This window comes from Filicampus tigris, chromosome 16 (assembly GCF_054856515.1).
Source record: "Filicampus tigris isolate MCC_2025a chromosome 16, RoL_Ftig_1.0, whole genome shotgun sequence".
Classification (NCBI taxonomy): domain Eukaryota; kingdom Metazoa; phylum Chordata; class Actinopteri; order Syngnathiformes; family Syngnathidae; genus Filicampus; species Filicampus tigris.
Window position 1 is genome coordinate 5,203,543 of NC_141232.1, and position 23,701 is coordinate 5,227,243.

A 23,701-nucleotide genomic window follows, 5' to 3' on the forward strand; every position below is an offset into this window, starting at 1 on the left:
AAAAGGTGACAATGATTTAAAAATGATTTTTATTCTGGTCTTGATGCCAAGGAGAGTCGATGAATGAAACAAACATGTACTGGCACAGATTTTATGATGGAAACACAAAAACGAGTGACACCAAAGGGAGAGGGGGGGAAAAAAATATTACCGTAACCGACAAAAGTACATTTAGTAGAACCTGAAATTAAACATCCAATCTAAAGCAAACTAAATAAATACACCCTCCGGGTGGCAAGGATTTTAGGGAGGGAGGATTGCACAGAATCAAAATAAAGTTATTGCATAACCACATACTACTCTTGATAAACAAATAAATACACACATCCATTGTCCATGTGCACACATTCTTATTTTTTTCTTTGTTTTTTTTTTTTTTAATTTTCCTGTCTTCACATCTGTATTCAAATGTCATTCATATCAACACATGTTGGAGGCAGCCAGTGATTTTTAAGAGGCGGCACAATGGGGGCAAATTTACCATGGCAACTACAATTGTTATAGTAAAAAGTTTGGCCATTTTACATTCCCCCAGTTTTACATGGAGTCTAAATAGACTGAGTGGCGTATATTTAGGGCTGCTACAGTCCAGAATAATCCTTCATCAAGAAGCCTGGACAAACCGGAAGGGAATCAATTTATGGTAGTTAACAAGCTCCCCAGCGACAAAACGTTTCTCTCTCACACACACACACACACACACATTTGATCCCAAGCACACATCTAACCAACACTTAAGCAGCAGACTAGCTTATTCCGAGCTTACAAAAGGGAAATATGCAGCTTTTATTTTGAAGCAAATTATTCTTGAAAAGAAAAGTGATCAGCATTCATTATGTGTCAAATCAGCATTGGTCAGCAGAGTACAAACACTAGCCCTCCTTCATTGTTTTCTTTCCAGTTGTGTTTCTCCGGATAAGCGCACCACGTGTCAATCGAGGAAAAGTCATCCAGCAAACATGAGTAGAAAACTAACATCCAGATGTCTTACAGCAGAACGAGTCGAGTGCACGGGCAGCGGAATCGCATCACTTCCGCGGATGCGCGTGCCCGACATTCATACGCGAGCCGTCTTTTCCAGATGTGTCCGCCTGCTTCAGTCAGCTGTGAAGTGATGGAGCCCTAGAGAGGAGAAGAAAAGGCAGCGAAAAAAAGTGAAGCCGGAAAGAGAGGCGTGGGAACTTTTCCGACCCCAAATACTGTTGCAGGAAAGCAAGGCAGTGGAGTTGTCTCATCTTGAGTCTTGGGCCAGGGAAAGGCAAAAGACATAAAGGAGTCAGAGCGCGAGGAAAGCCACGGAATGCCTCACGTCAACAAAATGGAGGGTTTTTGTCCGCATACAATCATCAATCCAGGAGGTGTGAGGAGGGAAGCAATCAATAGGATTCATCCATTTTCTTGGCACATAGCGTCAATTATCCTCCTCGGTCACTCCGTTTGTCTACTACTAATCTAAAAAACATAAGCAAGAAGTAGCAAGAAGTTCCCCAGACTGGCCAGAGTAGAAAACCTGAATCGCAATAGTGTGTTCATTTTGGGGTGCTGAGCTTCTTGGGAGTTCCCGGGCGCTTTTGCCAAAAGTGTCCGGGGATGGTGATGGCGTCCACGCTCATGGACATTGTCTTGGACGGGATGGCGGTGAACTGCTTGCGGTCGGAGCTGTACTTGTAGATGGACTCCACCATGTCGAGCGTGATGACGCGCGGGCCGATGCCAGTGAGCCGCGACATCTCTTCCGTTTCGGGGTTCATGGTGTACACGGCCCGGAACTGGCAACTGGAGTCTCTGAAGAGGATGAGGAAATGGTTGGCGGTGCTCTTCTCCATTTCCTGCAAAGGGAGAAAGAGATGGGTCGAGGGGGGAGAGAGGGAACAAGCATAGAACACATATTAGGATGGACCTCAATGTTGGACTCTGACACAGTAAGCGGATGGCTCACCTCTACAATCTTGTTTTTCTGGGGTTCATTGACCTTGCCGGCCAGACAGCAGCGGGAGATAGCATTATGGATGATGAACTTGTTGGACTTAAAGCTTGGCTCCTTATATAGCTTTGGTCCTGAAAAGAAAAAAAAATGCTGCTTTTTCCAGATGTGCTCATCATTTTTGAAATACTGAAAAATCCAGTGAATAACACTCATTTAAAAAAAAAAAAAAAAATCCCAAATCGGGGGGGGGGGGGGTATTATATAAGGGGTTTAATACGAAATTAATTTCATACATGAGCTTTCAGGGTTTATCTTAAATATAATAATTTTGGTATTACAGAAGGAAGGTTAAACAGTCTTTTGGGAATTGCAGTTTATTTGACTTTCACACTTTTTATTTTTTATTTTATTTTTTTTTTAAATGCTCCACAAATACTTGTACACCATATATATGAAAACATAAATCTAATACAAAATTTTTAAAAACTAAACTAAAATGAAGCATTTCCGCAATAATAAAAATATAACCTTAAAAACAAAAAAGGAAAAAAACACACTTAAAACTAACTGAAATAAAAACAAATGTCAAAACGAAAAAAAAAAAAAAAAAGTCATTGGTGTACTCCAAATATCATCCATAGTCAGCTGAGATGGGCCCCAGCTCACCCAAACAGCTCAAGTGTGATTAAAAAAAAAATGGATGGATGGACAGTTTGGTGCATGTCCATGTCCTACCTGTGTACTCCGGTATGGAGGCAGTGGAGGAAACGGTGGAGCCGTTCTCCCAGTCCCTGTCTCCGTTGTGAGTACTCATTCGTCCTGGTGACATGAGACGCGAGGGAGAGTGGGAACGACTGGCGAGAGGAAAGGAGAAGCTTAGTGAGAAGAGCGTGAACGCAATAACATATATTATCGTACCTAGACCTCTGAGTGCCAAAACATCGGATTTAAAGTTACAAATTTTTGCTTGGTCAAGATTGTATTTCAGAATCGTGTGTTAAGTGTTACCTGGTAGATCTCCTGACACTCAAGCCTCCAGAGTCATTCGCCATGGAGGACAAGTTCATGGTGGACTGCGAGTACACTTTGTTTAGCCTGCTTCCTACAAGGACAGAAAGCATATAAGTGAAAAAAACGAAAAGGAATAATATGACGATTTACTACGAAGACTCGAGTTACCCAGGAGACCCTTGACTGGGCTCTGCGCGAGTGCAGAGTCGTCCCTGAACACGGTCTTGGGTCTCTGCTTCTTGACGCCGCGCACCGTGGTGGGCTTCTGCCTGAGCACCTTGTCCAGGTCCTCCATGATCTTCAGCTGCTGTCTGCGCTCGTACTCCTGCCGCGTGAATTCTCCTCTGCGCTGGGGGGTTACCTCGGCCGGGGGGGTGTGCGACGCTGGAGGGGTGCCGGGGGTCTGTGGCCTGTCCTCACTCTTATTGGCCCAGCCTTCGATGATCATCCACTGGGGCTTACTGAGGTAAGTAAAGCACATAATGGGACATTTTTAAACATGCAGAAAATGATGTGTACCATTTTCATTCGGGGAAATGAAGCGATCCAAACATGCTTTACTGCAGTTGTTCAGAGCACGTTTAAACAAACAACCATTCACAATCAGCAATTTGGAGTCTTCAATGAACCTAACATGCATGTTTTTGAAATGTGGAATAAATTCCACTCATTCACTGCCATTGACGAATTTACACATCTTTTCTCAGTCCAGCCATTCAATCCCAGGAATTTATTTATATTTTTTTCAAGTTTTCCCAAACTTTAGTGTAAAAGAGAGTCTGAAAATGTCTGGCAGTGAATGAGTTAAGGATCCGCTGGAACTCTATTTTGTTAAAATAACACATGAAAAGCCTTTATGATGTGCAGAGTCTTAAAATCAAGTCTCACTTGGATTCTTTTTCCTGCTCCTGCTTGCGTCTCTTCATCTCCTCTGTTCTCTTCTGCTGTTTCTCCAGCAAGGCAGCTCTCTTCTGCGCCATCTCATCCTCAGGTCGCTCCTTGTCATCCTAATAAGACGGACCCGTTTTAAGATGGCAGCAAGTAATTAACCTCAGGCAAAGCAGCTTTCAGTCTCCTACCTTGAAGAAGAAGCCGAGCCCCGCTTTCGCCTCCGGCTCGTTCCTGTCACTCACGGGGTCGGAGAAAGGATCGGGCACTTGGTCCTCCTCCTCCGCATCTCCTTGCAGGGAAGACAGCGAGATCTCGATGAGGCTACTCCGTTTGCCGTTCACAATCACGGGCGGGGCATCGCTCTCAAAGGAGCACTCCGACGGGGCGCCGGAGCTGGAGCCCCCTCCCGCCGCCCCCTCCTTCCTGTTTGCGTGCGAGGGCCTGGCTTCCGCGTCCAAGCTGAAAATGCTTTCGTAGTCGTTGGAACCCGCTTCGGACAGGGCGTCATCGGCGGGGGGGCGGCGAGGCGGGGTGGGCGTCGCCGCGGGGGTGAGCGTCGTCGTGGGAACGGGCGTGGCCGCCAAAGAGCGAAGTTCGTCAAAGCTCTCGGAGTCACCGATGGAGAACGCGGAGGACGTCTGGATTTGGTATTGCGAGGGGTTCACGCGACGAAGGTGCGGAATGCGGTCGACGCTTTGCGGCGTGTTGATGACCCTCGACAGAGCCGGGTGTCGTCCCTCTGAGGGGCGACCGTGTTTGGGGCTCTTAGGGGGCGCAGACGGAGTTCTACGATGGACCACTTGAGGAGACTTTGGAGGGGTGATGTGGTTTGCGAGCTTGCGGGATGGCGACGGGGAGGCGTAATTCAAGTCCCGGGTGGACTCCCGTGAGAGGCGTGCGGGGGAGGGGGACTGGGCGGTCTTGGGGCTGGGTGGAATGACCCGGGATTTGTTGCCGGAAGCTTTCTTCTGAACCAGTTGGTTCTGCTGCTCGGTGAGCCGTTGCATGTCGCTTTGAAGCGAAGTGAGGGCTGCGGTCAGCTTGGAGACAGCGTTGTTGTAGTCTCCGAGTGGCGCTGCTGCTTTTTCACCAGGCGTACTTGCCTTCTCTTTGGTGAGTCCCGCTTTGACATGATTTTCATGCTCCACGGCCGCGGGCCGCTCTTCGTCCTCTATGCCGGCCAGTCGTTCCTCAAGCGTCAACCGGGCGAGGTCTTCCTCGGTGGAGGAGGTGCTGAACTGGCCTCCTTTGGCCTCGCCATCCTCCTGCTGCTCGTCCTTCTTCAGCTGGAGAAAGGCACTCTTGCCCAGCCTTTGCCGATGCTTGGCAAAGATGGCCTCGATGCGCTTCTTCTGGGCTTCGATGGCCCGCCGCTTTTCCTCCAGACGAACCCCCAGCTCGGACATTTCATTGGTGAGCTGAGGGCTCTTGCCGGGGCTTTCTTCAAACTTCACGTCCCACGTGGTCGCCTGCGGAACGGAGGAGTCGCTGACTTTGCGAGCGTCTCCACTCTGCTTCTTCTTGCGCTCCGCAAAGCTGGTCATCTTCACACCGCTGTCCGATCCCTCCTTACTACTGCGCCTATCCGACTGGGCGCCGTCTGCGGGTGTGCTGGGCGTGGACTGAGCCCGGGGCGTGTCCTCCGACGCATCCGAGTCCACGCTGCCGTCTCTTAAGACCGAGTCGTCGTCACGCGAGCATTCGGAAGCGTTTCTGGTTCGAGTGTGTTCTTTGGACTCTCCCGCAGGCCGCTGCGGCATTCCTGAGCGCGCCGGGGCCGAGCAGCTAACGGGCGCAGACTTCCTGTGATGTCTTGCACTGGCGGGGTCGTCCGGAGAGTGGAGGTAGAAACCGTCGGGAGCGCCGTCGGGATGTAAGCGAGGCTCCAACTTTCTCTCGTTGTGAATGATCTGAAGGGCCTCTTCGATGGTCGGCAGCTCTCCGGTTTCAGTCGCGCCGATGCCATTCTCCGCTAATATCGGATGATCGGGACTCTGGGTGGACCAGGAGGCTCTGTGGACGCCGTTCGAAGCGGCCGGTTTGCTCTGGTGCTCGGGAGGCGTGAAGGGCGACCGGGTCACGGTCGGGCTCGTTGTGTTAAGCTGGTCCGAGCTCACGGATCGCGTTATCACGGGGTTGCCCATCACAATGTCCACGTCACTGTCCAGGCCGAAAGGAATGCTGAAGGATACCGCTGACAGGGGGCGGCTGGGCAGAGAAGAAAGTCAGTTGTGAGCGCAATTCAAACGGGCTGTGTCGACTCAGTTGTAAATACACACCTTTTCTTGCTCCACGTCTTTCCAGCTCCTTCTAAATGAGACATTGAGGTAGACTGATTCAAAGTCCCTAAGTACAGTGGAACACACACACACACACACACACACAAAGTAAAGGCATGCACAAAAGCAGGGATGCACACAGAAGCACCACTCATGGAAAGGCAACATGCAGAGGTCCTCAGTGGATTGTAAGCACATTGAGATAATTCTGCAAAAACATTTCAACTGGGCTTGGGACTGGCAGTGGCCAGTAAAAGGTATTATTGAAATGAATCATGTCAAAAGGAATAATATGACACCATGAACAAACATTAGTGCTTGAAAAGCGTTTCAAATGAGGATACATTGAATTCAAAGGTTCCCTTACACAATTGGGAAGAGACATTTTGTAAGAGCTCAATCGTTTTGTTTTATTCACATTTCAAGCGCTTTTTCAAACCAAGTAAATGCAACAATAAAATTCAAGCGTTTATTTGACACTTGAACCGTGGTCATCGCACAACTCAAAACACTGCATAAAAACAAACAAGCAGCATGGGAAACATTGTAAAATCACAATCATAATCTCACCTGATGCAGGGGAGGAAATTGGGAGGAAGGGCTTCTTGAAGATAGACGGAGAAGTGCTGTGAAGCAGAAACACAACTCAGTTCCTGGAAAATACCTTCACACAAAAGAATTCAGTTTGTATTCAGGAGGTACCTCACCTATTATTGCTCACACCCCGGGGCGTTGACGGCGTGGAGCCATCTAATGCAAAAGAACACAAACGGCAGATTTAAGGACAAATATCAAATTGTACTCATTTATAATACAGGGTCCTCCCGTTTAAAATGGACTTCTGTCTCCTGACACTGCACAAACTAGTTCTATCATTCATCATGTTGGCGCCACTGTAAACCAAGGACCCCCATAATGACAATATATTCCCAACGGGTCGGTGAATGATTGACACCTACCTAATGCGTCGACGGGCTGAACAAAATCTGGCCTTTGTACTTCGAACCAATGCAGCAGATCAGCGAGAAAACTCAGCGTGTTGAGCTGAACAAATCACACGGGAATCGAGGGAAAAAAATGAGATATGCAATATTTTGTCACGCGGTGAACGCTAAAGAGGATGAATGTCAGTACCCGAAGCGCTTCTGGTGAATACAGCAAATCTTCCAGTGCTAAGTGGCAGCAGCTCTTCAGGCAGCTGTCACAGAACTCACGGATGAACTGCAGGTTGTACAAGCTGTCGGCGGCCGACATGGTCTCCTTCATGCAAACATCTATATGGAGAAGACAAGAAATTTAAAAACAATTATGCAAACACCCGTGCGAACAGCTGGTCCGGTTGGTTTGTACCTTCAAGTCTTAGCAGGCTGGGGCAGTAGTAATGTAAGACAGCAGCGATAGCACAGCCATTCGATAGGTCTCGGACTTCATTCACCACCGGGAAAACGGGATTCTGTTTGAACTGAACTTTATCCTTTCGGTAGCGAAGCTGAAAGGTACAAACAAAAACAATAAGACGAGTGGAACTTGACTTTACATGCTGAAAAATGCTGGCATGACTTTGTGGTTATTACATCACAGCGATTACTCAGGTACCGTGCAAATATGCCTCCTAGTGGTTGCGAATGCCATGTGCTAATATTTTCCGGCAAATATGTCACATTGTTTTTCTGTCATGACCTTGTTTAAATACATGCAGGTGTTTCTCAATAAACTCAAATATCGTGTTAACTTTAATTTATTTCAGCAGTTTAATTGAAAAAGTGAGACATCGCGTAGATTCCCAACACACAGAGTAAAATATTGAATGATTTTAGAATATTGATGATTGAAGCTTGCAGCTAACCAAAAGGCAAAATTCCATATTTCAAGAAATTAGAATATTACATAAAAAACAATGTAAATTATTTTTCACATAGAAACTAAGTAGTAATTGGCCCTCTGAAAAAAGTATTGTAATGTGTAAATGTTTGATTTTCTGCAATGTTTCCCATCTTCTATTCAGTGGTGCTTTTCTTGGTGTTCCGAGTGGAAAAACTAATACAGTAGGCGCAGTGTGACACAGAACGTAAACAGATGAGGTAGCGGCCAAACAAGGAGGTACACTGAGTACAGGTGAATACATGCTAATCCTTGCTTCTGTAGGGGAAAAAGTTGGACAAGATGGGACAAAACGCAAAAGAGTTAAGGGAGTGAGCACAAATTCCCACATGTAAACAAACCAATGCTGTTATTACCATTCAAACATGTGCAGACATGCCGTGCACGCACTTGGCCGTCATGCACCCACTCGCAGGTTAATCAACTGTGGCGCAGCCCGTACTTGCAGAACTCAAATTTAAATGTAGCAAAAGAACAAAAAACAAAACAGGGGGAAAAAAAAAAAAAAAACAGCCTAACCTGTCAGACATTTGATGAGGACACTGGAGGGATGGAGGTAGAAGGGAAAGGAACAGAGCAAAGAAAGGGAACTTACAGGAACTAGTTTCCAGTACCAGCGAGTAGGACACTGTCAAAGAGGCATTTAGGGACAGGAAGGCGACAGAGAGGAGAAAAAGGAGAAATGGAGGACAGGAGCACAAAGAGAGATTTAAAGCCTGACAGTAAAGGAAGTAGCAGTCATACAAAAAGAAAGGATTGTAGTGCTTCTTCCAAATGACCTTGTGGACGCTGCTCTCAGATTTATTTAGCATCAGCATATAAATGTGCTGGTGCAAAAATAATAAAAGACTGTCAGCTTGCAGATGGAGCAAAACCAGCAACATGGTGCGAAAAACAGAGACAGATTTACAAGCGTGTTTGGATGGAACGCCACGGGACAAAAGACGTGCTCGTGGAATACTCACAGCGGGTTGAAGAGGTTGGGGCTCATTTTCTGTGATGGCCTGAGGTGTTTGTTCACTTTGGGCTCCTTCCGTGAGTTCCCTCAGCTTCTGGTTGAGCTGAAAGCGTGCATCAAAACAAGTTGATTCATTCTGGAATAGTCCATACATCCATTTTTTATGGTGCTTTTCTCCTTTAGGGCCACAGGTGAGGCGGCGCCTATCTCAGCTGACTTTACGGGTACAGGCTGGCTCGCCAACATATCACAGGGTACATATGGACAACTTTTCAGATTCACATTGACACCTAGGGACAATTTGGAGACTTGAATGAACCTAACATGCATGTGATCATAGGTAAAAAAATTAGGGCTGTCAAAGTTAAAGCATTAACTATGGAGATTAATTTAAATTTGATAACGCACCAAAAAAAAAAAAAAAAAAAAACATAGCTTAGTTTTATTTACTTCCTCTAGCAGCTGACCTCTGCTCACTGTGCAGCCAAACTTAGAGGAGAATCACTGTCGGGAAGACGGACTTTTACGCAGTTTTACTTTAAAAAGTTGACGGTCAGCTCATTGGAGAAACCTGAAATAATTTGCACCCTTTGCAAAGCCAAATTCAAATACCATATTAGTTATACGTCGTTGGTGTACTGTTCAACTGTTGGATTTTACACGAAAAGAACCGTTTCCAAGGATCAAAGAAAGCTATTAGAACAGTCTTGAATCGAAAGTAAATATCGGTTCCAACCTTCGTAAAAAAAATTGTAGTTGAAAAATAAGATTAATCGAGATTAATTATGGAAAACTTTGCGATTAATTAGTTAAAAGATTTTAATCGTTTGACAGAACTAGTAAAAATATAAAAACTCTACTCTCCCCGTGCCACAAAACTGTGCTATTCTCTAATAGTGCCCAACAGCTAAATTTAATGACAGGTACATTTGAGGAATTTGCTTTATACAATATATGCCCACAATATTAGGTACACAAGCACAATCACATTAGCGCTACATTAAACATTTTCGACTCATTTTATTCGTTTGGCTCATTTTATTGGGCAAAAAAAAAACATGACATGCCAGGTGATATTGTTCCATTCCAGTCATTTTTATGTCCGTAAACAATATAAAATGCATATTTTACACGGAATCAGAAAAACTGCCACATTGGCCTTTGAAAAGTGGAACATCACCTCAAACAGCATCACAGCTTCACACAATTGATCATTTGATGTTTTCTGGACTGTGCAGAAGCACCTAATGTTGTCGTCACGGAGTGTAGACAAACGTGTGCCGACTCACCGTGTTAACCCAGTGCAGCAGAGCATTTTCCCAGCTCAATGTCCCGCCGAGGAGCTCTGGAGGAGCGCCCGTCTTCACCAAAGTCACCGTCTCAGAGGCTCCCACGGCCATCAGGGCATCTATCACGGCTAGGTGAGCACTCTGTAAAGAGTGAGGCATAAGAGAGTCACATACACAAAACAAACAAAAAAACGAGAAAACAAAAGCCCATAAACATTGCAAATATTGATTTACACAAAGCCTCCTGTAGGCGTCGCCACAAGCCGCATGTGAGTCAGCAGAAACACTGTCTAGGTCCTAAACAAGCAAACACGTCAGTTGAAGCGGATGAACTTTGGACTTGTATGTGTTCTGTCGTTAAATCATTACATTGGAAGCGGATCAGCAATATGCTTACACGCATGTGTGTATATATATGTGTGTGTGTGCGGGCTGGATTTGACACTCATTCCTCAGCTGCTTCCTGCTTTCTCTTTTGTAGCGCAAAACATGACTCATCGAGCATTGTTTGCATTTATGGTTATGTCACAGAATTTACAGTTATGTCTCACTCTAATACCAAATGCACGTTCTCAGACCTTTGTAATGACCGCAGCCCGATAAAAGACGGCTCATGTGGAATGTTTTAACACTATAAACCTGTTATTTCATTATGTGTTCGTGTTTCTTGCGCGCCACAAGACGGCAACCAAGCTGAGCTTTATTTGCAGTAAACAGACTGTGATGTTTCAAACATTAAGGTGTTCCTCAGTGCCAAGACATTTGTTTGTTTGCAATGAATAACTGTTATACAATCACGCCATGGCCACTAACTCACTTTTAAAGTCAGAACTCAGATTGACACAAACTGGTGGAAAGAAGGAGCCATGAAAAATATAACACCAAAGAGTCCCCTTCACCTGACTGACAACATCAGCTAATTAAATGTCACAAACAGCACATTTTGATCACATTCCACAGTCCCGAGCCTAATCTGCACAAATGAGTGCATGTTCCCTTTGACAGGGCATTAATTCCACTTTACAGGCTAGACATTCCTATTCGGGCTAGGGGAAAGGCGAGCGAGGGATGGTGGCGGTCCAGCTGCGTGTACGCATGCATGAACCTCGTCCGCCAAAGTGCTGACCTTTGCTGGTCACATGCCAGCAAGCGCTTGTCTGACAGTTTTGGGTAACGCTGCGTAGATGCATTGGCCCTTCCTGACATGGTCATCAAGGGCTGGAATGCCTCTTCCACGTCTGTGGGGAGCATCTACGGTGGAAATGATGCGCTGCAGCAGCAAAAATAGGACAAATGGGCAGTGGATGCTGATGAAAGACTGGATAATCCTCTCTGAGCAGATCACGATCCAACTTGGTCAAGGTTATGATAACCAGTTTCACTAAAATTATTAGTATTTCTTTAAAGGTTGGGAAAAAAGATGGAAAGCTACAAGAATGTTAGATTTAGCAGTTTCACTAAAATTATTAGTATTTTTTTTTTAAAGGTCGGGTAAAAGATGAAAATGTTAGATTTAAAAAATAAGAATAATAGAAAGCTATGTTACATAAATGATGCCATATTTTACAAGATTTTTTTTCAAGCAAGAAAACATTTGAACCAGAATAAAATTGTAATATAACAATGAAGTAATAATTCAACGAGAATAACTTCCTGCTAAAGATGTAACGTGTAGTCACAATTTTATCATGATAAAATGTAATAGGGTCTTGATTGGAAAAAAAGATACAGTTGAAAAAACATTTTTACAAGAAAAAAGTCAAACTAATTTCAAAATAATGTATTTTTATGAGCAATACGTCTGAATAATATGGCGATAAATGGTTCTTTTGGTTCACTCAATCCCAAATTTTTACTGTGTATAATTTTCATATGGCTCCAGGCAGGTATCGCCTAAAGACAATAACGAGGCATTTGGTGCATTAGGGAGTTCACCTCACAAGACAATCACTTTAATAGAACTGTATGACCTTTGGATGAGGTCAGTGAGACTACATGGTTAAAAAAAAAAAAAAAAAAAAAAAAAACCCTCATAACACGTTTTGCTATGCCACACCCAGCAGACATAGCAACAGGAGATGAAAGTAGAAATAAGACAGACTGGCGAGAGTGGATGTATGGCAATTAATTAGTGGAGTGATTTATGAACAAGTGCAAAATGAAAAGTGTGGGGGAGGATGTGAGGGGGATGTTGGTAGAATCCCCCCACTTCTGAGTGGGCCGGTCCAGTCTCCCTAATGAGAAGGGAGAGAGGAGGCACTCTAGAATGCATGAGGCAGTGGCTGCCAGATCACCATGACAACAAACCATCTGACCCACAATGCATATCAACACAAACCTTGGCCTCTGCGAGCAAAAAATCTCCATGCTCCTGCCTCAAGTATCAGTTCCTTAGTGACCCATGTGACATTAGCGCTCCCTCTATTAGCCTCATCAACAGAGCAATTTAGATGTCAAACTGTTCCAGCAATGGCTGCAAACAAATAACAGCAGGGCATTTTTTTGGCTCATTAAGCAAGATTATGATGAGGGCACGCCCTGATTATGTCTGAAATATGACTTAACAAAACCCGCAACCAACTCCCCCTCCCTTCCTCTCCAACACTGCGCAACCCCTGTTAGTGCCCACTGAGGGGGAAACAAACAGGGATCAGTCGGGTCTGAGGCCCTGAAGGGAGATTTTTGCATGGGAGCGCACGTGTACAGTATGTTATTTAATCTTTGGGCGCAGGCTTAGCAATGGATGGTTAGCACAAGTATTGGGATACATGGTCATAACAGAGGTGGGTAAAGTACAACCCGTGGGCCACACATGGTCCTAATCCAGTCTTTAATCTGTCCCAGCGAGCATTTGCATTAGCAAGGGTGCTGAAATATTTGTTGCACTATTTTAGATGTGTTTTTATGGAAATTAGTCTATTTTTTATTCATCCATAATCAGATTGTATAATTGGGTAATTCATTTATCAATAAAACATTTTACTTGTGTAATTCAATTTTAGACATGCATTCAATTAAAAAAATTTAACAATTGTTTGATTCACTGTATATATTAAAATGAAAAATACTATTACAATAAAAAACAATTCTACATGCCTTTATTTTTTTATTATTTCATAAATAATTGGTTAATTCATTAAGCGCAAGTAATAAAATACGATTATTTGTGAAATCAAAAAGGCTGCACATGCATTACAGTTTTCTTAGTTGATCAACGTAGAGGAAACTAAAATAAATCCTTCTTGATTAAATAATCAACTAAGGAGATTCTCATCCCTGCCAACACTGTGGTGTGATTAAATAGCCAATAAAATAAAACACTGCACTCCCCTCTTACACTGTAAATTAAAGTGAAGCAAAATCAGCTTGACGCTGGGAAGTGGACCCCGTGAGCGTTGGTCTGCTTTGTCATCCAATCACGGGTCATGACGTCCAGTCTGCGCGGCAGATTATCTCTAATCTTCACATATCTTTACCCTCAATCTGAAGAGTTACACAGGCCAGGCCTCCACCACCACCCAAAAGGGTCAGAACGGTGCTAGTGCAACACACACAAAAATAACTTCACTTTCAGGAGGAATGCGCTGATAGTGCTGACAATGCTGTTTTGGTAGATACACTACATTATCAATGACCTAGTTAGTAGTTATCTAGGTGAAATAAAATGAAATAAATAAATTGAAACCAACCAAAACTTTCTTGATCCTACACCAGCTTTAAAATTTACACCATAATAGACCCACACGTGAGCATCTAGTTTCCTCCAAAATAGTTAGTGATTATACTGTTCAGTTAAACAATTGTTCGGTTTGAACGTTGTGGCTTAATGTTTGATCAGAAAAAAGAACAATTTGTGGGGTTGCAGTGAGCCGTGACGATTTGTCTTTGGTGCCACTCTCCGCTATATATCTCGCAGCGTATCTCTTCATAAGCAGCAGATTATGTGGAGCTTGTTTATAATGCCGCCACTGGTGCAGCGCACAACTTTGTTTCCCATGGATCTGACAAAGAGAAGTCTTAACTGACACTGGCAGAGAGTTCTCCAGCTAACAATACTGCATGTCTTTAACTGCGGTTTGCAGAAGCGCACTGCATCGCTCGGAAAACCGTCTTCTCATCAGATTGTGGGACACGCTTGATGCAAAGCTTTTATCGACGGCCGCTCCAAAGCCGTTTATCGGCCAAGACCACCGCTGCAGCGGCATCCTTCAACTGCGGGTGCAACGTGACCCACTTTCCTCGACTGCCAACGAGGGGCAGACTGGTTTAGGAGTAGGGCGGACGCGGCAACAACAACAAAAAAACGCAGCGTGGAGAGTGACAGCCAAAAAAAGAGTTTAGTGGTCAGGATTTGGATCGGAGGCACGCAAGCAACACAACGTAATTATTATAGCAACACCATGCATACAAATCACCACCTATTACAGTGTTGAGCAAAACATTGAGCCACTTTTGGTGTCTCGTTTGCTAAAAATAATGTTTTAGTTTATAATAATCCTGCAACATAAAAGAGCTAATTGACATAAAGAATTGTGTCAGCGAGCTTGTTTGTTCTTTCCACATACAATTACTGGAAATATTTTATGGGAGTGACTGATAAAGGGATTCTGGCCAGCACACTTAGTCTTTTTTTTTTTTTTTTGCTGAATTGTGCATAAATACTCAAAATACGTGGTATTGTTGAATTTTTGACGATAAGGTATCGCTATACTTTTCTAGTACCGGTATATGATGTAACCCAAAAACGAACGTCCGTCTCTGACTTGATCGTTATGATATCAATCCTTGGTGCTTGTGCCCTAGAGGCGCATGATTTAGCACTGAATGTTGGATCAGCATTAGCTTCCAAAGTATTATGCTGTGTCCTAATTCCTACCTCTTTGAAAACCTGATTTCAGTGAGCACTGCGAAAAATTGAAAAATGTCCAAAAAAAGTCGCCATTAAAGGTTATCGAGAGTCCTGTAACATTTATTGCATTAATTTAACCTTTTTTTCACAGATTATTGGTTAATTCAAATCTATTTATTGGACTACATTTATTGTTTTTTCTTTCTTTACATTTATTATGCATTGATCTCATTAAAAAGTTGTTTCCTCGGCCCGTTGGACAGGACCATCTGACCATTAAAATCAAATGTGGCCCGTCAGCCCAAAAATTTGCCCACCACTGGTCTATAATGGTAATATCTTAAAAACAGGTTCCTAAAGAGAAAGAAAGTTGTTGAGAGGTTTACATGAGACCGAAATTACCAAGAAAACACTCAGCCTCTTTCAGACAACTTAATTGTAGGCGGATCTTCAAGACGCTGGTTTTCCGTGTGAGCGAGAGGGAGTGAGTGATAGAGACAGGTTCATTGCCCCCCCCCCCCTCAAAAAAAAGAGGACGAGACAACCAACCAGTTTCTCTTGACTTGACTTACAAAGCCCAGCCCGAGGTGTTCTCGCGACACACGATCCTGAGTTTCATCAGAACTGTTCGGCTATTGTGCTGATAGGGAGTATCCATTGTAGTGCCCACCACACACCCTGGAATACAAACCCTGACTCCTCTTGCACAAGTGAGAACACTTTGCCTATGTATAAAGTATGAACACATACACTGATACGTTCTGGTTGAACAAGCAGGCATGGCATTATGGTGGCGGATTGTTTTTTACTGTGGTTGAAAGAGGCTTTTGCCTGTGGTCGTGCTGGCAGCTGGATCCACTCATCCTCTGGGATAAGCAGCATGAGTAGGAGGGGGTGATGTAAAGGAGGGGGGAGGGGAGCACGGATGAATGAGCAGGGGGTCTTTCTGGAGGTCCTTTAATCCCGCGAATCAAAGCATAAACAAGACCCAAATTCAACTGCCCACGCAACCAGTAGGTCCAGTAGTCAGTCAGGCGGACAGCCTGATAGAGCTTATCCACACTGGTCACATCATTAGGTACACCTGACCACTCTCCTTCAAGCATTTTTTTAAAAAAATGTTGGATTAATTTTGCTGTTTTTATTTTATAAAAAATAAATTGTTGCATGCTCAAAATAAATTGTTAAAAAAATGAAATGAATTCTTCTGTCAAACCAACACACAAAATTTAATACCCCAGGTTCCAGATTAGCCCAATAAATCCTGAGACTTGTGAACCATATATCGCATAAGTAAAACAAAAACATAAAAATACACATCTACACTTGTGAGAATTTAAGTGGGGTTTCTAGTTATCAATTTCGTTAACCCAATTACAATACGTGGGAGGCATTAACTTGAACGTGAAATTTGAGCATTAATCATGAAAAAATTGGCCCAAAATCTTTATACAAAGCCTTGCAGTTTGACTGACAAAAATGAGCACAAGGAGTCCCACAGGGCTCTATCCTGGGACCCTTTCTCTTCAAGTGCGGTACACCTACACAGCCTAACGAGAGTTGTTTCAAAAGTATGCTTTTGAAGATGCATACTTTAATATTCATTCAATAAAAGTTACCATTTTGATGGGCTTATGTCGCAGGTCTGCATCAGTCACTGCCGAGTCAGGCTCTTTGGAGACCAGGCTTCGCTCGGCGAGCAGCTGCAGCAGGGCGACGTTGTCTTTGGGCTGTGCGTCAGTTCGGCCAGCGCCGAGCAGCAGGAGGCTGTAGGTGCGGCAATAAAGCTCCGAGGACTGCAGGAGGCGCGTGACGGGAGGTTTAAGGTGCTCCTGCTCATACTGGTCACTGTAGAAGGGGTCTCGCAGCTCGGCGGGGACATTTTCTACAGAGAGACAAAAGCATTGGATTAAACAGAGCATGACCAAGCTATATGACACGGTATGGTGTCGCAGGGGATTTACACGACTGGTGAGCTCAAACCGTTGGGTGAGCAGTGCAAGTATCAAGGTCACTAGGACATGATGAGCTAGAAAATACACACAGTTTTTTTATAAACATCTGAGAATCATGCATTTAGAGATTTTTTTTTTTTTTTTTATCCCAATGGAGGGGTAGGTAATAAAGGCTCAAATTTGGCACGATTGTCAGTACGTGTATCACACTTTAGAAGATGGATTCCTACTTATTTCCTCCCTCGGACATAAAACTTCAGATTAACTTTAAATCTGACATGTCAAACTGGCAGCAGACTACGAAGTAATCAAAATGTGCAGCATTCTGTAAACTATTAGATGCACTGGAGAAAACTAACACCGTAAGTCGCCTCAGAGAAAATGTACATCGTCATTAGTTTACGGGCTCGCTGAGGATACCTTCATTATACATCTGCTCCGACTGGTTTTCCTGCAAATAGATTACCGAAAACACACACACACACACCTGACACGCCCTCTTTTAAACTGGTTCTTCCACATGGAGGCTAAACCAGAAGCAAACTCAAGCCAACCAAGATGCAAAAACATACCTAATATACTCAAAGGGTCTTGGGAATGAAAACTGAAACATACTAAATGGACTTCTCAATTGATTAGTGGGCTACACGCCTTTGTTCCCATCTGAATCAAAAATATTCTGAACACATTTGGGAAAATTATTTCCACACTTTTCATAGCCCACAAAGCATGTCTTGGGATGGAGTAGAATCTGAGCGACAGACCTGCAAGCTAAAGATAGAAAATAGGTCAATGTCGGTGTCTCAATACTTTTGTCTCCACATTGTCTCGGCATCAGGCCACTTAAAAGGACACGGCTGAACTGAAAGTGCGCCTGGGTCCTCTAGATTACACCGAAGCGTGTAAACAAATGGGAGGCGTCGCCGTATAATGTCACGTAATCGTAAGTCACGCTACCGATCCGCATGGTATCGCGACAACAAAACAACCAGCTTCTCCGTTTCAACCACGGCCATGCAGAGCCTCGCTGCGTGTCAACTCGCAGGGCGAATAGTCAACTTGGGAGTCACGTGGCTCGGTGTGTTGTTATGCTCCAAACTGCAGTGTCCACATTACTTCTGGAAACGCTGAGCAACCCCCAACACACACACAAAAAAAAAGAAAAAAACTTGCCCAGAAGGCAAAGTAGGATGCAAATGCCACAACTTATTAGGCTAGTGAAAGAAGAGCTGGATAGATGACATCTGACGCCGTGTCACGACATGACAAGCGCGGCCGCTCGTGCTGCTGGCTTTTCAACAAGAAATCGACCAGGCTATTTAAAAATCCAATGTCCACAGTATCAGAAGCGACCACCAGTGCGCTGCGTTTGATCGTCTGCTTGATGCTAGCGGACATGTGCGGCTGCGTGCTCATTACCGAGTGTCACAGATACCGGCGCGCTTGTCTCGCTGCGGTCGACACGCAGCGGACACCGCGCGGTCCGCACTAGCTCGGCGCTAACGCGTCAGCTGTGCAAAGGTTTTAGGACACCTGTGCTTGACACAGAACTGGAAGTGAAAAATGGACAAAGAAATAGTTAGTTGTGTTGTGGCTTTCCAAAAATTACTCCCACAAAGTTGGGAGCAAGCAATTTGCCCAAAATGTCTTCTGAATAGGGATCAATGTGAATATCGATTGATACATTATAGATTAGTCGGTGTGCCTGTACTTTATACGAGGGCCATGTGAGTGGTGTAGTTCTTTGGATGATATTAATAAATGTGGCTTTAATAAAATAATGCGGCAGAATGCTACAATAAGAGGAAAATCCATTTTATTTTCCACCCCAAATTCCTGCAAACGTCCAAATGAAGCATCGGCACGCATTCCTGCTTGTTGACTCCTTCGCATTATGCCGCGTCTGTGTTTGATTTCACTCTTCTATTTTGTTTCAAATGCATTCGGTTTATCATTCCCCATTTCGCTCTGTGGCACTGTGACCCACATTCGCCATTTGGATCGGAATGCTCATGAAACAAAACAATGTCCTAAAGCGGGGTACACTCATACAAATTGAGTATCTTCCCTCTGTCACTAACCTTTTAAAATTGATTAGCCTATCAAATATTCCATTGATTACTAGCATTGACAGAGAGAATGGACAACAGCCAACAGATCTGTAAGCCAATGTACAAGGGAAGCTGAGGAGCCTTAAATTGTATTAAAGGGCCGCAAGGCACGGGAGGGCGTCATCCTGTACTGAAGACAACAGCGTGTGATTGCATTACACTTGCCCGAGAGGAGGGGCTGACAGACAGTGTGACAGAACATATACGAGATGATGCATTTGCTTTTGTATCCATTATCCTCGCCAACAGGAGCGTCGTCAGGTTACGCAGCAACGTATAAGGCTTCTGTTTGCGCGTAGCGCTCTTAAACAGATCAATGATGGAGCACATTAGCATGAAACACGATGTTACACATCGGCTAGAGAACCACGTACGGAATATTAAAGGCTTAGAGGGTAAACAAGAGTAACAAGGTAGTATCCTGCTCACATCCTTGTCCCCCGCTGACTCACCATAGCGACCGCTGGTGAGGGGATGACTAATCATTCCAAGAGGATTTGGAGCACTTTGATAGCTAGGTGGAGCTGAAATCATATTGCAGGTTAAAAAAATAATGACGCCGTGGACAGGTTCAACAATAGGTCACGATCATTTTTTTTACCCACAAAAAAAAAAAATGAAATTATTATTTTTTTATGTATTTTTTTTTTTACCCCCCCAAAAAGTGAAATTTATTTAGTGGTTAAGTGATAACATGGTAACAACCCCCGCCCAAACAAATCCGACTATATATGCTGAGAAACCTTGGATTATTACCGATGGACAATCAGATCAATGAAAAGTCTTATTTCAAGTATTCATCATAAGGAGAAATTGGTTGTAAATCAGAATAAAATGAGCTACAGTACTTTCCCCTTAAGCATGAATCAATGATAACAATAAACCACGCGAGTAATCTTGATAAACGTGTCAGTTTAAGGGTTAGGCATACGTTGGCTAGAACAGGCGAATCAAGAGTTTCTGGTCTCGTTGCAGTGTAAACGCACAAAGTCGTTCTGAGTCACTTATCTGTCACGTCACTTGTCAGCCGGCGTCAAGGCTAAAGCCAAAATTCCCAATTCGCACACAATCACAGCGGCCTTCACCTTGATGCAAAACATAGCTCCGTGTCGGGATAATAAGACACTTCCCGGGTGCTGAGCAGACAAGCCAATGCATGGAGTGTTGAAAACACACAGGACACTTCATTAGGTACACCCGCACAATCTAATGCAGTCAACCCAGCCATGGCTCAACTTCAGAAACAGGTGAGTTGTGATTGGTCGTTACCTGAGCCCTGAGCAACTGTGATGTCATTTTCAGTCGACAGAAGTGACAAAATGGCCGCCCCCAGAGATGGCGAGAAATGGGTGGATTAACTCTTATTCCACAAACGCAATATTTATCAGAATTCTAGTGGGCCTGCATTGAACATATTCTGGAAAAAAATATGTTTGGGTTGACTTCCTCTTTAACTCATTATTAAACAATAAAATGGTCATATGAATTGCAGGCATTTTTACTGTCCACTTTAATTTGCCATTCTCACATTTTACACTGTAATATCTTTTACTTGTTTGTATTGCCTAGTGTGGTGAGTGACATGGGAGTCAGAGAATGAGAGTAGAATTGGCTGTTGGGAGCAAAAATTTGGGGCTGTTTATTTCGTGATCGTTTGTTCAATAAAGCGATTGAAAATGCACAGATGTCTGTGTCGATCCTTGACCACTTGTGGTGCCCTATTTTGAAATGAGAACAATTTGGAAGTCGATCAAACCTCAACTTTGTATGGTCCACTGTAATCAAATTTAAATGAAATAATGCACACTATTTGAAGATGCGCTTCCCAGGATGAAGACACTTTGTTATGGGACACAGAGAGCAAATACGAGATTATTATGGAGGTGGATGTGTAATGTCAGTGGGTGGATCAAAAAGTGTCTATAGGGAACACCCAGTCTGAGTGCTGTCACGTCCAACAACAAGGATCTGCGGGCGACGGCATTATCACACTCTAATTAGGATCTGGTTGAGCAAAACACCAGACACACCGGGCCACTTCTCAGCATGCCATGGTGTTTTCCTCACTCAGAATAGACTTGGTGTTGTCATCAGACCAACAGAAGTTGACTCAAGACTTACAATGGGAGCCAATCGTTTTTGTGAACCCTGTACGCTGGAGGACTGGGAAGTGACTTTGACCCAGAGGGCGTGGCTAGGAAGAGGGTGGGTGGGTCAGGGCAAACAAAGTAGCTACTGCCGGGAGAGCCGGAGCCTGGAATTGTGTAAGCAAGCCATGTTTTGTACATAACATTCTACAATACTCACAACCTCTCAAACAGCCTCAGCGTTTTACCTGAAACTTTACAGAGATGTGTACCACGGACCAAGGAAAATGTAAATGTCATTTCATGCATTTAGGAATGGAGGAATATAGCAGGATTCTTTTTCACCATTGTTTACATTCAAAAACAGGGTATTCTGCAACGTTTTTTTCCCCGTCATTTTCTATATACAGTATAAATATGCGATTTAGTGCTGATTCATTTAGGATTGTTGAGCCTTGTTTTCAGATAACGTCCAGTTTATTACCTTCCATAGCAATGAATTTACAATTTGGAAAGATTCAAATGCAACGTACAATGATACCCAACATATTATTTTTTAAGTGAAACCCTGGGTTCAAGCAATTACAACAGGGACGGAGTTCCCTTGCTGAGCCACTGCAAAGATTGTTTTGATGATGAACTGCAAGAGTTCAAGGATTCCAGGGTCTGAAGCAGTTTACTACATCCCATAGTATTGAAATTAAAATGTACAGTCTAAGACAATTCATGATACCTAACATTATATTTAATACAAAGTACATGGGTGCATTCTTGAGTGATACTCTGGAGTCATACCATTATAAACGTAACTATGTTCCCGTGCTGAGCCACTGTTATGATTATTTAGATGATGAATTGAAATAGTCGAGAGTTACAGTGGCCTGTCATCCCTGAGAGGCAGTACAATTTCCTTAATTTGGTACATTTAGATGTGTAAAATTTGGTGTTGATCTATAAAATATATTGTTCAGCCTTGTTTTATGATTCATTTATCTACTTCCCATTGCATTTAATTCGCAGTTTAAGTGCAAAAAACATTTTTAGTTAAACTGTGGAGCCATGCAAGTGGAACAGCAATGTGTACCATTGCTGAACTGCTAGCATCCTTGAGAGGCAGAAACATTTACCTTTATTTAGTACATATAAAAAAGTATACACATATGTGCTTAGCCATATTTAGCATAGTTTGGCCTTCCCAGACCTGTGAACTTACTGTTTACAGTTTAGAAATGCTAAATGACATCTAGTATGTCACCTAACATGTCTTCTCTGCTGATTATTTCGATGATGAGCTGCAAGAGTCAAGTGTTACAAGGGCCTGTCATCCCTGAGGTGCAGCACATTATCCACGCCCAATGTGGCATGTCAAAAGGATTTCACACTACAGTACTGTATATAAAACAATGCTTGTGATTGATTGAACGCTACAAGCGACAGAGAATGGACAGGGTGGCCTGTTTCGGACACAAATACACCTTCCCTCTCCCTCAAAAAGGTGAGCAGCTATTGAATCATAACAAATGTGTCAGTCCCACCAGTACCCACAGACGCAGCGTGCTTTTCTCCCTTTCATGTGCGCCTCTTTGTGCTCAAAAACCGCTGAGTAGGATGTTAAAACATTTCCCAGCACGCTAGAACACCACATGAAAAACACACAACGAAATCATAACGGCGTTCAAGCTACAAGCATCGTCCCTGTAGGGCCTGTGAACCTACCTGCACTGCCGTAGGACTTCGCCAACAACCAGGCGACACTTGAGCATATTTTCGCTTTCGTGCGGTCGTATAAATCCAATGGCTTGATATCGGGGACGACAAAAGTCTTCCTCATGGAGTCCACCATGGCGGGGTTATTAATAATTTAAAAAAATACAATGCGGTCGTAGCAAAAAAAGGCCTCTAAAAGAGCGTAGAAAAAGCTCTAAACAAGCATTGTCACTCCAGTCCCCAATGACGGCTGGGAATACGGATGTGGTTGAGGGATTAAGTCGGGGAAATATCCAGCCCGGATCTGCTTCCGAGCCCGCTAACGTCCTCCTCGTTGCGGTGAAAAGGGCTCGAATCCTTCACGGAACACTCCTCGAGGACGAAGCGATGGACCAAGGCGAGGTTATAGCGGACAAGACCCCCACTTTGTCCCCTTGTTCGACATAGCGCTCCGTGTGTGTTGGTGGAGGTTCATCGCCGAGCCCTGTCGCCGATGACGGATTACCAGGTGAACGCCGGCGACGTCACTCAAGCGGGGGACCAATGGGAATGGAGATTTTAGCAACGGGAGGCGGGATTTCCCGGTTGGGAACGTCGACGCTGATTTACAGGTGCTGTCATTTCATTAAGTGGAAATGTTTTTGAAAAAATACGCGATTTGTTCTCGAAAAATTTATTTATTTCTGCGATATGCCCTTTGTTAAAATTAAAAAATTCTCGCAGGGATGTCAGTCGTCAGACTCATGTTATTCTGCT

General features: G+C 43.9%; 1 protein-coding gene across 4 annotated transcripts; it reads right to left on the minus strand.

The window, feature by feature from the left end:
• Positions 1-11: 11 nt before the first annotated feature.
• Positions 12-23,463, minus strand: camsap3 (calmodulin regulated spectrin-associated protein family, member 3). 4 transcript variants are annotated; one of them, XM_086055469.1, is made up of 18 exons: positions 22,955-23,463; positions 16,705-16,970; positions 10,237-10,377; positions 8,955-9,050; positions 8,585-8,617; positions 7,459-7,597; positions 7,243-7,382; positions 7,068-7,152; positions 6,816-6,858; positions 6,679-6,734; positions 6,109-6,136; positions 4,018-6,037; positions 3,827-3,945; positions 3,107-3,399; positions 2,936-3,029; positions 2,663-2,781; positions 1,940-2,058; positions 12-1,829 (listed from the first exon to the last, which is right to left on the minus strand). In XM_086055469.1, the coding sequence occupies exons 1-18, from the start codon at positions 23,079-23,081 to the stop codon at positions 1,530-1,532; spliced, it is 4,218 nt and encodes a 1,405-aa protein (XP_085911595.1). In that variant the 5' UTR covers positions 23,082-23,463; the 3' UTR covers positions 12-1,529. The 4 variants fall into 4 exon arrangements, with proteins under 4 accessions (XP_085911595.1, XP_085911594.1, XP_085911592.1 ...); XM_086055468.1 differs by having other exon boundaries at positions 6,109-6,139; XM_086055466.1 differs by having other exon boundaries at positions 6,109-6,175.
• Positions 23,464-23,701: the final 238 nt, after the last annotated feature.

Excerpts from the sequence above, each read along its gene's own strand:
- camsap3 (XM_086055466.1), bottom strand. The coding sequence starts at position 23,081 with ATGGTGGACTCCATGAGGAAGACTTTTGTCGTCCCCGATATCAAGCCA. Across the intron at positions 10,378-16,704 it reads GACATAAGCCCATCAAAATG|AGTGCTCACCTAGCCGTGAT; the intron begins GTAACTTTTATT and ends CACTCTTTACAG. Across the intron at positions 3,400-3,826 it reads GAGCAGGAAAAAGAATCCAA|TAAGCCCCAGTGGATGATCA; the intron begins GTGAGACTTGAT and ends TACTTACCTCAG.